Consider the following 14,586-nt stretch of genomic DNA (forward strand, 5'->3'; position numbering starts at 1 on the left):
ATTAATCATGATTAGGGTTGGGTATCGTTTGAATTTTAACAATTACGATTCTTATCGATTCCAGTAAGGTTAAAAAAAAATAAAAAATGTAGATATTCACATTTATTTTAAGTCTTATTGCAAAACATTTAATTGTAGCTGAATATCATGAACAAAAATCAACAGGCTAAAGAACTCGTACACAAGGAAGTTTTGCCTGTGGTTTAACAATACAACTAGCCTAACTAATATAAATTTCAAGCATTATTAAAGACAAGTAAACACTCAGTTAATTAAAAAAAAAGTTTTTTTAATATAGTTAAATAAATAATATTAAAGGGGTGGTATAATGCCCTTTTCACAATATGTAAAATAAGTCTTTGATGTCCCCAGAGTGTGGATGTGAAGTTTTAACTCAAAAGACCCCACAGATATTTTATAGATTTATATAGCATGTTAAAATTGTCAATTTTTGAGGGTGAGCAAAAACGCACCGTTTTGTGTCTGTTCCTTTAAATGCAAATGAGCTGCTGCTCCCGGCACAGGAGGCGGAGCTTCAACAACTTGCACTCATACAGACATGCACTGAAAATTTCAAAAACTTTTAGCCTTTTATGTTCAAACCGGAGTCAGAAAGAAGATGGAGAGACTCAAGAAGAAGTGACGACATGTAGAAGCAACAGGACATTTCTGTACGGTTAGTTGATGAATTTATGCAGCTGATGTGTAGTTATCTTCTAGTCATTGATTAGCATATTCTGTCTTGATAATCTATAAATCGTGTTCAGGGGGCGGGGTTTATGTAAATTCTAGGGTTGGTGATGTCACTAACCCGGGAGGAATGTGGTGTAGTCTCTACCAGCCGTTTGTTGTAGTCCTTAAAAAGTGATTTCTTTAAAAGAAAATATCTCCCTTTGCTTTGAACTTTGAGCATTGTAACTTTGCAGATGTTGTTTATGCTCAAACAGCAACATTACACACTAACTAAAGTTAGAAAAGTGAAATCATAATCAACCACCCCTTTAAAATGGCTTTATACAGCCGAGAAAAGTAGCTAGCGTATCATTTGGTCATACAGCGGTTTTGACGTTCAGTTGAGTCTGTATTTTTCACAAAACAATCACAGAATATGACAGAGCTCGTGTTTTTGGTCACGAGTCACTGTTCTCTCTGCCACGCCTGATGTGATAAGCCTGGTTTTCTTGCATTAGCGCTGTTCTGGACTGATTTGTCCAAAACTTAATTCGCTAACTGGATCAGTGTGCACTTTCCCAGAGTTTAGCGACTTAAAATGATCTTATCGCAAACAGAGAAAGGAAATCGAGTTAAATAAGACAGTGTGATAAACTCCAGACATCTAAGAGCATTTAACTGCGTGACGTAAATTACATTAATGACGCAATTTTGCATGCTTCAGTCATTTTGTGTGCATTTTTTGCATTAAATTGTTAAGGATTTTGAATTAAATCGCATGCGTTAACTTTGAAAGTCCTAATTTTAACACAGATTTCATGAGCATCTATGAGCGAGTGTTTGATGGAGATTTGCACTTACAGGGAGGACTTTCCAGTCCGTGGGTCGATGTAAGTGGTGGTTCTCCGGTTGTGATCAACGAAGTAAGGGATGCCATCGACCGTAAACCTCATCTCCCAACCTTCAGGCAGTGCCTTCTCATTTAGCAAACTGCACAACACAGAAACACAGCCATGATAACACTTTAATAAGCAACAGTTTATGAAAAGAAGATGGTCAATAATTACTTGTATAAATCAATACTTCACTTCTCCTCACTAACAAATAAGAATAAAATGAAGATCATAAACCGAAACAATGTATTATTTGGAACATATTCACACTTTAGATGGAAACTACAGGACAACGTCCACATTTTGTGGAACATTAACTCGCATATCAACAAGAAAACTTCTGAGTCATGTCTCTGAGCTCTGCATCAAAGCAGGCGATGTACGAGTCGTCGAATGAGTTGTTATTTTACATTGAAGGTCATTAATGTCTTTACTGTGTCTTTCTGTACTTTGGCATTTTAGAGGGTTTTAAACACCATGCATGCAACTTATTGCTTTAGATGAGGCTTCAGCTATTCATTAGTGAGTATTAACCGTTCAGAGGACAAAGATTAAGAGGATCTGACCCTTGAGTGCGCGGATCCTCCCACTGCGTCGCTCGGGTCGGGTGATGAACGAAGTAAACTCTGCCATTGGAGTCTGTTCTCTTCTCTGAGAAAAAAAGAGAGAGAGAGAAGATGATACCAGGAGGACAGTAAGAAATAATGGAGCCAAGATGTGATTAAACCTCTGCAAACTTTTCCCTCAAACAAATCACTCAAAGCTATTTTCAGCATCTGAGCTATTTTCACCAGCTGGTTTTTGCACGGAGCAATCGGTTCTCATTTGTTAAATTGGGACACTGAAGGATGTAGTGGCTAATTTTAGTGCCGCTTTGCAGGTGCGGATAATAAGGTTACCAGAACAATAAAAAGTGGCTGCTACTCCAGCATGTTACACAGGAGAAACAGTTTTCACAGCAGTTTCTCCTGGTGATGAAATGAGGGTTTGTCGCTTTCTTACCCCATCCGTGTGGCAGAGGTCCCAGCGGGTCAAACTCCTTGTTCTGGGTGGCCTGGGTAGCCTGATCCTGCAGCTACAGAGTAACACAAAGGAAAACATTATGGCTAACTGTATAAAACATACATTATATGGACAAAAGCACTGAGACACAAGAACATTATGTCAACAGAGACTGTAATGACATCACATTCTGAATATAGAGACATTAATATAGAGTTGGTCCCCCTTTATAGCTATAACAGCTTTCACTTCTGGGAAAGCTTTCCACATGATTTTGGTGTGTTTCCTCAGGAATTTTTGCTCATTCATCCAGTAGAACATTTTGTGAGGTCACGCACTGATGTTGGACGCGAAGGCCTGTCTAGCAATCCCTGCTCCAGTTCATCCCAAAGGTGTCCGATGTGGTTGAAATCAGGGCTCAGTGTGAACCACTCAAGTTCCTCCACACCAAACTCATCCAACCGTGTCTTTATGGACTTTGCTTTGTGCACTGGAGCATGGCCATGCTGGAATAAAAAAGGGACTTTCCCAAAAAGTTGGAGGCAAAGCATTGTCCAAAATGTCTTCGTATGCTGAACCATTAAAGTCCCCCTACAGGTTGGAAGTGGAATTGTCCATTACCGCTGTCGTAAATAATTTAGCCTACTGTCTATTTGTTTTACGCACGCTATTTGTTTATCCAGCACCGTCTTTGGAAATAACGATGTCCATGGACACAATAGTGTATGTTGCAAGATTTTATGAAAGTATGATGTATTGTGATATCAGAAACGAAGAAAAACGAAATTATCACATTGCTTGCTATTTTTCTGCTATAGTAACGCTTGCCGTAAAGCAAGTCAAATTTGTAGTTTCTTATGTCTAATTCGAACTAAAGATCCGCTCCCCGATCTGGCAAACTTTCACAGTGTGGTTATAGCGGATAGAGGGCGAATGCAGAAGTGCCGTTCACCCTGTTACGAGTTGATGAACCACTGAAACTATTTTGGAATGATTATTTTAAGGTACAAAAGAATCTTTGGTATTGCTTTAAGATTTCCCTTCACTGGAAGTTATGGGCCAAGCCCAACCACTGAAAAACAACCCCACACCATAACCCCCCTCCACCAAACTTTACACTTGGCACAATGCAGACATGTAAACCCACTCCGTGAAGCTCCCGCCGCACAGTTTAATGTGCTGATATTAATGCGAGTGGGAGTTTGAAACTCTTCAGCTCTGGAATCAGCAGATCGCTGGCGACTTTTACACACCAAGAGCTTCAGCACTCGGTGACCAGTTCGCTGTGACTTTACATCGTCTACCGCTTCATGACTGAGTTACTGCTGCTCTTAAACGCTGCCACTTTCCAATAATACCACTTATAAAGGAACGCGGAATATCTAGTAGAGGTGAAATTCCATGAACCATGCTTGAATTCCCTGAACTTTTCAGGACCACCCATTTTTTTACACAAATGTTTGAAAATAGGTGCTTGATTTATTACACCAGTGGCAATGGGTCTGATTGAAACACGTGTCCCAATACTTTTGTCCATAAAGTGTATATCAAAAGTCCAAAAATTAATAACTTTCAATGCCATAACATTATAAGATAACTTCCCAATAATATAAGGCCCTGTTTACACCTGGTATTAAGATGCATTTTGGTAGATTGGATCACAAGTGGATAACACTAAATACAGGTGTAAACAAGGTCTAAAACATTTTGAGCTTGTCCACTTTTGACCACTTCCAGAGGTAGTTGAAAACAAATTCGACCGGATTGCCTTCATAGTGTAGAAGATCATGTGGTCGATTGCATTTGAACAGCCATAAAAAGACGTCTACTAACCTAATGCCTAAACATTATGGGAAGCGCACTAGACAGACGGGATTTAAACTTTGTCGGCTAGAGACCCAAGTTTGGTTTGAAGATGAAAAACGTATCAGGCACAATGTTCTCTCACCATTCCTGATTTCTAACACACACTCAGTGTTCGGCTGGTCTTGTGCCTATCAGAGCAGAAATTAAAGCTGCTGCTCTTTGTATTTTTCTGTCATGTCCTTTCAAATGTAAATTGCATGAGCTTATTTCATCCATTAGATCAAAAGATCTGGGAAAGCCCATATATTTACCCCCACATAGACCCTCCCCTCGAAGAAATCAGGACAGAAGTGGTTGAAAGTGGACGAAAGAGACTAATTAAAACACCAGGTGTGAACAGAAATGTGTCTCTCTCGTCTACTGTGATCCGATCGACCAAAACGCATCTTAACACCAGGTGTGTAAGTGTGTTAAACCCCTGAGTCTTCTTCATATATCAGATCTATCTGTGTGTTTAAGTTCCTCACCCCAACGATGAACCTTTGGTTGAACTGCTGCATGGCTCCCTGTAGCTGACTGCGCTGGTGCTGCCACTGCTCGTAGTTTCGAACCGTCTCCATCGTGGGCCGCTGCCACGTGGTGGTTCTGGTAATGTGGTCCACAAAATACACCCGTCCCATCTGGTCCACGCGCCGCTCCCAGCTACAAGAGAGAAGGACATGTTAATCCCTTACCAATCTCAACGTCATCTACGCTCCTCTCAGAACATGCTCCGAACCGTCCCACGGTCTCGCTTGAGGCGTAGTGGAGATCGAGCCTTTTCTGTGAAATCCTCACCAATTTTCTTGGTGTCATGTTTTGATATTATTTCATGTTTCTCTGTATTTTAGAGTTATTTCCTATTTATGGACGGCCCTTTCGTCCATTCTAATGGTTTTGAAAGTGCTTTATAAATAAAAGTTGATTTGAGAAGCAAATTTTAGGCCCAAAATGTTTATACATTACTCTTTTAAACAACTTTAAATATAATATACTCATTGCTCGTCTAGCCAAGAACGTGTTTTATGTGAAGGCTGATAAGTTTGTTTAGTCGACTTGTTTTTTAGGCAAATATGTAGTTTTACACATCACCAAATCACCGTGGAAGAAGGTGATCCTAAAATATAAGCTGCATTTTCTTAAACAAAATATAATTTCTTTTGTTGTGAAATTTGACCTTGGCTTTTTAAGATTCACCTAGGTAGCATTTGGCAGTTGTTTTTCATGTATATATTCAAATATAATTATCAGAAAATATGCAAAATACATGAGATCTTGAGTCCAAACATAACGCCTTTATTGACTGTCCAGATCCTGAACTATTAAGCAACTCCTCCTGAAATAGCCAAACTCTGACTGTGTGTTTCAGTTTAAATATGTTAAAGGTATGCGTCAAGTATGCATACTGCATTCTTTTAAGGGCGTGTCTCATAATGCAGTTTCCTACCCTGTGGGCAGAGGCTCCGGTCTTTCCCAAGTCGTCCTCTTTTCCACATGGTCGACAAAATACAGACGCCCGTTCTGATCGACGCGCTGCTCCCAACTGCAAACACACACACACTACTGTTAGTGGACGAATAATATGGAAAGACACAGCAAAAAAAAAATTTCTTCCTCTGTATTTTCGTCTGAATGTTTTCAATTACAAATTTCTAAAACATTACAGCTATAACATTAAATGTAAATAAGATACATTTACTTGATATACAAAATGACTTAAGATATTATAACTTGTTTCCTGAAATATTGATAAAAATTAAGTTATTTAGGAAGTGACGGTTTTCTCCAGAGTGGATATATATATATATATATATATATATATATATATATATATATATATATATATATATATAAAAATGAACTAAATTAATAACTTTTTTACAACAAAAATGAACCATCACTGAACTTACTTAAGCTGGACTATGATGCTATTTTCTTCTAGAAACAAACTTTGTTGTATTATTTTCCTGTTATCACTGTAAAGCTGCTTTAGTTATCACTGTAAAAATCACTATAGAAATAAAGGTGACTTGACATAAGGTGATGTAAACCAACAACACTTCTGTTTATTAACCAAGTGTGAGCAGTTATGGCTGAAACAGATGCTCTCAAACTGTTTCTGGGTTATATGAATGTCATACCCGGGTGGCAGAGGTCCGGTGTTGACCATGCTGGGAATCCTGCTGGGAGCGGGAACTACACTGAGAGCCGTCCTACCAGGCTGATCCACTGTGGGGGCGGGGCTAGACTCTGAGACTCCTCCCCCAGAGGGATTACGAACTGGGGTGTCTGAACGAGACGAATCGCTGCCGTCAGGAATTGAACCAGTAGAAGAAGCTGCAAAGAGGATATACTGTTTTAATAAATGCAATCTTCCAAACATAATGAGGCAATAAACATAAAAAACATTTTACAATAGTTAGGGTTAGGGTTGATTTATTCAGTAACACGCACTCAAAATATGATTCATTAAAAAGATTCATTAATCAGTTAATACTGGCCAAAAAAAAGCAACCAATAAATCAGTCTGGGTGATATTTTGGACTTTTCGGACTTCAATCAAGTTTTACAGATGGTGGCGTCTGATTTGGTAGCGCTGGGGGTATTTTTAATCATAAATTTAATTTAATCGTAAAATGACTATTGTTTTGCATTAATAAGTGCAGTTACTAATAATATTACATGTTTGTTTATTGGAAATTTGACAGTAAAGCACTGAGCTTGAATGAGATGCAGGTAAAACTAATGTTTATTAAAAACAATAACGAGCAAAAAACACATTTTTTATAATATTTAAATATTCTACTCTTACTGAATGTACCATTGTTCTTCTATAGTCATACTGAACTGACCAACAGCTTCTGATTATAAAAAGAGCGCTCTTTACTTGTTTTCAGTGTAATTCAGTCACAATATAAAGAAAAGATTTGTTTTTCATGAGACTTTCTACTTTTTTTCCTTAAATTGAGGAGTGAAAATGGCTAATAAGTCAATAAGTGCTCCTCTGCCGCCATCTACTGGTTATAGTCTCTTTTTTTTTTTAAATAAAAGTGTTTGTTTGCCACCAAGTTTTAGTATTCCTACATCTTTACATGACAAATCATCACATTATAAATAGCATTAAAACTGGATAATATTTAGTGCTTTGAAGTGCTGGAAAAAAGATTGTACGAACCCTGAGATGAATAATGTAAACAACTATAACGAATATTTCTGCCACATTACCATGGTTACAGTTAGCGTTACTACATTAAATCCCTGGTGAATGTTGGCGATTTGTGGATTGAAAAGCCTTCTATAGCTTGTTCATTCATGGCACAATGTTCCTCCACTGCAGTTTGATCTGATATCTGTATTTTATAACAGAGATTTCTGCGCTGAATTTGAACGCTTCCCACTAGATCTCACTGCGATGTTGATAATTCTGCAGCGAATTCAAACACTTTCTCACTGCATCTCCCAGCGCTGTGTAGTAACGGTGGCGTGTGATCGAGATCAGCCCGCGAGAATACCTGTTCTGAGCTCTGGTTTCGTTTCATTTGACATTTGATGTTTCTCATATGCAACATAAATGGCAGCTCTTATCATTTGCTCAACGCGGTGGTGGTACCAGTGCAACCTAATCAAATTTAGCCGCACTGGCAGGAAAAAAGGTTGCAAAATGAGACCATTTGGTCACAGTATGGAGCCAAGATACATCTTGACATACAAAAGGAGTGCATTAAACATCAAAATAACCTACCAGTGGCTGAATCCGAAATCACCCCTAAACCCTCATTCACTATTCCCTACGTTAGTCCACTAATACTCATTTACAGGAGTGAATGCAAAGGAGTGAGCGAATTCTAAATACTAGGATAGTCGTTTGGTCCAATCATTTTTATTAGGGATGCACCGATACTGATACCAGCACTCGGGTGTCGGTCCGATACTGTGCTCATGTACTCGTAAAACTACCCCGACATAACTGCACCCGATTGCAGTTTAAGAGGCCGTTCACAGATCGCGTCAGAAAACGCGTGAAAAAGTGCGGCCGCACCGATTTCTCCTTCACAAGCGCTTGCTCCCATCTGTCGTTGCTATGCAACCGTAAACATAGCCACAAAACTATTATGAGCGCGCTTGTCGCGCCTTTGATTTGAAATAACGAATTTGTACACGCAAAAACGCAGTATGTGAACGGCCCCTTATGGCAACTTTGACATTAGCCCTGATTTAGGTATAAAGATCATTTTTTCTCAAACATCATCACTGCTTTCATCAAAAATAACCTGCCTCTCACTTTTCCGAAAAAGGCTCAGTCTTCAGTACTGTACTAACATATGACAGCATCATTTCAGTTGTTCTTCAGTTACATTGATGTGAAATGGGCAGTGTCATGTTTCTTTAGGAGAACACCAAGTTGAATGTTAAAATGTCAGCAACAGCATCAGTTGTATATTAACTTTGTGACAGTCAGTGAAAAACATCTGATGAAAATACAATATTGTTAGAAGAAATTGTTGTATCGGTGCATCCCAAATTTTTAGCGAAGTTTGAACAATATATAGCATGTCTGACTTTGATTTAATAGGAAGATCACCATAACACGTGGACAGACCATATCTGATCTATCAAACTACGCCCTAATTGTGGGTATAGGTGGCGATTTGGGATTCAGCCGGAGAGTATGTGCAGACGGCCTCACCTGGGGAAGACGTGGGTCTGCGTGGGGTCGGCGGGGGAGGTCGCGAGGGTCGTGGCGGTCTCGGGGCTCGTGACCCTCTTCCTGACCCTGACGGAGAGTCCAGTCCATTCACACGACCGTTAGGAGCAGACGGTCGATCCTGACCATCCGAGACCGTTGGGGACGGATCTCTGCTACTGCACACAGAGACACACACACACACACACACACACACGCTTGTGAATCCAAAACCAAGTCAAGTCAGATTTACTCACAGACCTTCTGTTGCTCCGCCCCTTTTCCAGTCTGTATTTTCACAGTGATCTTACGCATTTATGAATGAACGGCTCGTTTTAAAATCTTCCCGGTCGACTGACATTTGTTAAGACATCTGCTTTAAACATTACAATCCTCATGATAACTTTCGTTAACTTTACATTAAGTAAATCCACTTCTCCAGCTAATTACTCCTGGACAGCAATGCCATAGAGATATACAGAGCGACCGCAAAACAGAAGTTCAATGACAATATTATAAAGATGCTGCGCGCATAAGATCTATTTTTACAATACAGATTGTTTTAAAGCAGCTTTACAGAGAAAACAGGAAAATAATGCAACAAAGTTTGTTTCTAGAAGAAAATAGAAGCTCAGTGATGGCTTATTTTTTATATAAAAAGTTAATTTATATATCTAGCCGCTCTGGAGAAAACCGTGATGCCATCGTCCAGCTCAGTTCAGTTCTCATATAATGGTGTCAATGCAGCAGATCAATATTATTGTTGTTGAATATTAAATTAATGTACGCAATATGATAACAGACTGGACATTCCTCAACCAATCACAGGTTCCTTTGATCATTTTTGGTACAATCACACTGCCATCAGAACAATAACAACAAAGGAAACACTATGTAGACAATAATTATTATTATAATTAATTATTGAATGAAATGACGATACCTTCTGCTTGAGTCTTCGTTAAGCTCCAACTCGCCATTTAAAGTACCTGGAAAAAAATAACATTAGCCATTTGTGATCTTTTCAGTGTGAAATATTAAATTAGCATTGTCACTGAAAGGAATAGAGGGACTGACTTTGGTTGTTGGCCTCGGCCGACTGGAAAAGATCGGGATCCACTTGCAGACCGTCCAAACACACGGACAGATCGCCAATGATATCAGCCTGATCTTGTTCTGCGCACAACTGCAGCGTCTGCACAACCTCGCAGACTGGACAAAACAACACAAATCAATAAAAAAAAACTTACATTAAAATAATATATATATATATATATGTTTTTTTTATATATATCTAACAACATTATTGTATGATTTATTCAAATATATATAGTATGTATATCATGCAAATGATACATAATATAAACATTTAGATTATACAATGATATACAAATTTAGATTTTATAAAGGTGATTTATTAGAATGATTATTTTTTGTTTATATTATATTATTTAATTTATTTAATTTATATTATATATTTTTTATGTATTACTTACATTAGAAATTTTAATTTACATTTTAAATTTAAATTACTGAATGACTAAATTATTCATATTTTTATTATTTTAATAATAAACATTATATTCATATGACATTTATGTTAAATTATATATAATATTAAAATGTATGCAATTTTTTATAATTTTATACAATATTATATGATTATTTAAATCTACATTATATAATTATTACACTGTGAAAATATACATAAATATGCATAATATATAAATATACATTTATAATTGTTTTTTTTAACATTACAAACTAACAGACTACACATTAACCTAACATAAAAGTGTGTGTATATATATATATATATATATATATATATATATATATATATATATATAGATAGATAATGAATTAATATCATATATTAATTTTATATATAAATAATGGAAATTATAACTATATCTGTATTATTATTATCTTTTTAAGTTTATGTTTAAAATGTACACAACACATTAACACATAACATCACATACTAATCTTGTCTGTCCAACATTATAATTCCTGTCGAAGCTGATAAACATGAAACATGAAAACAGTATTCTGGCAACAAGAATGATTTCCATTTCCTTAAAAATAAAACAAGAGGGAAATCTAGCACTCGACCTCAGGCTACAAACGCTGCTGATGGATAATTACTCTGTTTAATGTGGTTAATGTGGGCGGAGCACAGAAACTCACTCTTCATGTCATGTGACTTGAGCGTCTCGCTGACGTCGAGTGTGGCCACGCCCAGCAGAACGTCCGACTTCAGCGTCTGGTGACTCCACACACGGAAGATCAGCTTGCTGAACGGAGTGACGATCCTGGTGGATACACACAACACAGAAATTACAAACCTGGAAAACTACAGAAACACAAGAGAGGAGGAAAACACACTCAACTTTGATACTTAGTGCCAGAGTTGTGATCACACAACCGCTAGACTTGACAAACACCATTAATAATGCAGTCAGTTCTGACGTCACTCTTAACAATCACTTCACGTCAGGAGGATAAAAGCATTTAATAGAGAATTGAGGCACATAACAATGTGCTGGTTAAGCCTGTGTTTGCTCCACACACACACACACACACACTCACACACACACACACTTGTTAGTGCTGGTACTGAGAGTAAAGCACACTCACACAGTGAGCGACTGCTTCCACTTGGGCGAGTTTGTGTTGGTGCATTTCTCCGTCTTCTTGGACTGGCCGTCCACACACACCTCCACGTACGGATTCGGCCCGAACCAGTTCTTCTTGTTGTCCTTGAGTTTGGCAGAGATCACTGCAAACAGGAAGAACACATGTTCAAAACAACACGGCATGATTTATGACTGTACTAACATATGTTTTCATATAACATAAGGATTTCTGTAAACACAGGTGACCCTAAACATTAGAAAAGCTGCTGTTATTGAGGAGGAACTAAAGGAGGAAAGGCTAAAATCTTGAAAATACATTGTTTTGGAACAAATGGTTTAAAAATAATGTACATAAAATATGCACAAACTGCATATTATTAAAAAAAAGTGATGTAGGCTCCATAAAAAATGTGGATTAAATTCTAATAAAGCTTTATTTTTTATCATTTTTATATTTTACATTTTAAATAATATTTTGAATAAAACATGCGTGTAAATAAACAGGTTATTAGCAAAACTTTATTTTAATTTTTTTTAACAATGTTTTAAATAAAGTCTCATGAATTGCTAATTAGAAAAAGTCCTCTGATAATTACCAGTAATATTTTTAAAGGATTAATGTAAAATTACAGGTCTGTACACATTCAACATAATGTGCAAAAAATATGCATATTATTACAAAAGTGACTTAGAGTCCAGAGAAAATGTGGGGGGAAAATATAATAAAACTATTTTTTAATAAAACAAAAACGTGTAAAATGCGTGCAAATAAACATGTTTATAGACCTTTTTTTCCTTTTTATTTTAATAAAACTTTTTTATTTATTTTTTTATTTTTTTTATAATGTTTTTTTAAGTCTCATAAATTGATAATTAAAAAAAAACAAAATTCTCCTGATAATTAAAAGTAATATATTTTAAAGGCTTAATGTAAAATGACAGGTTAAATTACCTATTAAAAATAATGTGCAAAAAAATATGCACAAATTTGCATAATTATAAAGTGACTTCAGAGAAAATGTGATAAATCACTTAATATCAGACCCTTTTATCAAAAATGTTTTTAAGCACAAAATGTTTAATAAAACATGCATTTAAATAGCCCTTTAAAAAATTATAGAACTTTTAATTTTAATAAAACTTTATTAGCAATAATAAAACTTTTTTTTTAATAATAAATATATCTCATCAACAGATAATAAAAATAAAAAAACTAATAATAGTAATATAATTTAAAAGACAGATTGTAAAATAACAGCTCCTATTCAGAAGCATGAGATATTATGATCACTATATGAGCAAGAGGTCAAGACATTTTCTGTGCTAACTGAAACAAACATATTTGGCACAAAAAAGAAACAACATTTCCAAAATAAGATGTTTTTACTTGGCAGTTACTTTACATGTTTTCTAGATCGGTCACAGTCTGCCAAAAATCATCCCAGTAATATTGTTCAGTAGTTTAGTGTTTCATGCAATTCAGCAAAACCACAGAAAGAATAAGATAACACATGAAAACTATCAGGAAGTTGAATAACTTTCTATACAGAAAATAAGTATTAACATTTTTTGTATTGCTTAACTTATTATTAACAGTCATGCACAAATAACATGCACATTTCCTCAAGATAGTTTCCTCAGTTTGGAGATCACGGATGAATTCAAGCAAAAATGAATTTATTTATTAGAGCTAGTAGAGACTGGGACCTGTGCAGTATTGTATAAGTGAAATCTAGGCATATATTATAAGTGTTGGGACTGAAGTCCAGCGTTGGGTCGGTCAGCTGATGAGGAAGTGTCAGATAATGACAGATGGAAACACATGCAAACATACCCATGATCTGCAGCTGTGCTTTCATCGGGAAGCCATTAGTAGGACCTGCTTTAGCGACACTGCAGGCCATGACATAGAGCTACGCTGACACCTGTGAGATACACAACACACAGATATTATTAATAATGCACTGCAGCTTATTCTGGACCAGGAACACACACATATCTAAATCTTTCAGATGTGATAAACCTGCTTGGTTGGATATAAAGCATCAGACAAAGCAATATACGGTTCTATATACGGCCAAGAACGATAACTATAAAGATTACCTACTATATTAGCATCCACACCAGCGGACGATATCGTTGTGTTTATTCTAAGCGCGTGCTTGTCTGTCGCTTTAAATGCTCGAGCTCGTTACAGCAGGATGGATTCTGATTGGCTGTCAGTGTTTTTATCGTTCTGGATAAAATCGTTCTGAAAGTGATTCCAACCATATCGTTTCTCTGTGCCGTTATGGTTATAGCTGTGGTGTGGACTCTGCTATTCTTTAAAGGGGTTGTTGATTATGATTTCACTTTGAAAGTTGAAAGTTACAACACTCAAAGCAAAGGGAGAGATTTGCTTTTAAAGAAATCGCTTTTTAAGGACTACAACAAACGGCTGGTAGAGACTACACCACAGTCCTCCCGGGTTAGTGACATCACAAACCGTAAAATTTACATAAACCCCGCCCCCTGAACACGATTTATACATTATCAAGACAGAATATGCTAATCAATGACTAGAAGATAACTACACATAAGCTACATAAATTCATCAACTAACCGTACAGAAATGTCCTGTTGCTTCTACATGTTGTCACTTCTTCTTGAGTCTCTCCATCATTGTCTGACTCCGGTTTGAACATAAAAGGCTAAAAGTTTTTGAAATTTTCAGTGCATGTCTGTGTGAGTGCAAGTTGTTGAAGCTCCGCCCCCTGTGCCGGGAGCAGCAGCTCATATGCATTTAAAGGAACAGACACAAAACGGTGCGTTTTTGCTCACCCTCAAAAAGTGACAACTTTAACATGCTATA

The 14,586-nt window shown here is 36.8% G+C and overlaps 1 protein-coding gene across 1 annotated transcript in view; it reads right to left on the reverse strand.

Annotated features, from left to right (window-relative positions):
• itchb (itchy E3 ubiquitin protein ligase b) overlaps positions 1-14,586 on the reverse strand; it is a 30,964-nt gene that overhangs the window by 12,301 nt on the left and 4,077 nt on the right. Inside the window, exons 2-13 of the mRNA XM_081387104.1 lie at positions 13,570-13,660; positions 11,737-11,878; positions 11,287-11,411; positions 10,174-10,308; positions 10,040-10,085; positions 9,100-9,275; positions 6,554-6,749; positions 5,860-5,955; positions 4,901-5,075; positions 2,568-2,640; positions 2,132-2,216; positions 1,534-1,662 (exon numbers count right to left, since the gene is read on the reverse strand). Of these exons, the coding sequence (XP_081243230.1) occupies positions 1,534-1,662; positions 2,132-2,216; positions 2,568-2,640; positions 4,901-5,075; positions 5,860-5,955; positions 6,554-6,749; positions 9,100-9,275; positions 10,040-10,085; positions 10,174-10,308; positions 11,287-11,411; positions 11,737-11,878; positions 13,570-13,639 (1,448 nt within the window). The 5' untranslated portion in view covers positions 13,640-13,660. The remainder of the gene's footprint in view (positions 1-1,533; positions 1,663-2,131; positions 2,217-2,567; positions 2,641-4,900; positions 5,076-5,859; positions 5,956-6,553; positions 6,750-9,099; positions 9,276-10,039; positions 10,086-10,173; positions 10,309-11,286; positions 11,412-11,736; positions 11,879-13,569; positions 13,661-14,586) is intronic.

The sequence above is a fragment of the Scardinius erythrophthalmus genome (genome assembly GCF_964197995.2).
Source record: "Scardinius erythrophthalmus genome assembly, chromosome: 15".
In the NCBI taxonomy this organism is placed as follows: Eukaryota; Metazoa; Chordata; class Actinopteri; order Cypriniformes; family Leuciscidae; genus Scardinius; species Scardinius erythrophthalmus.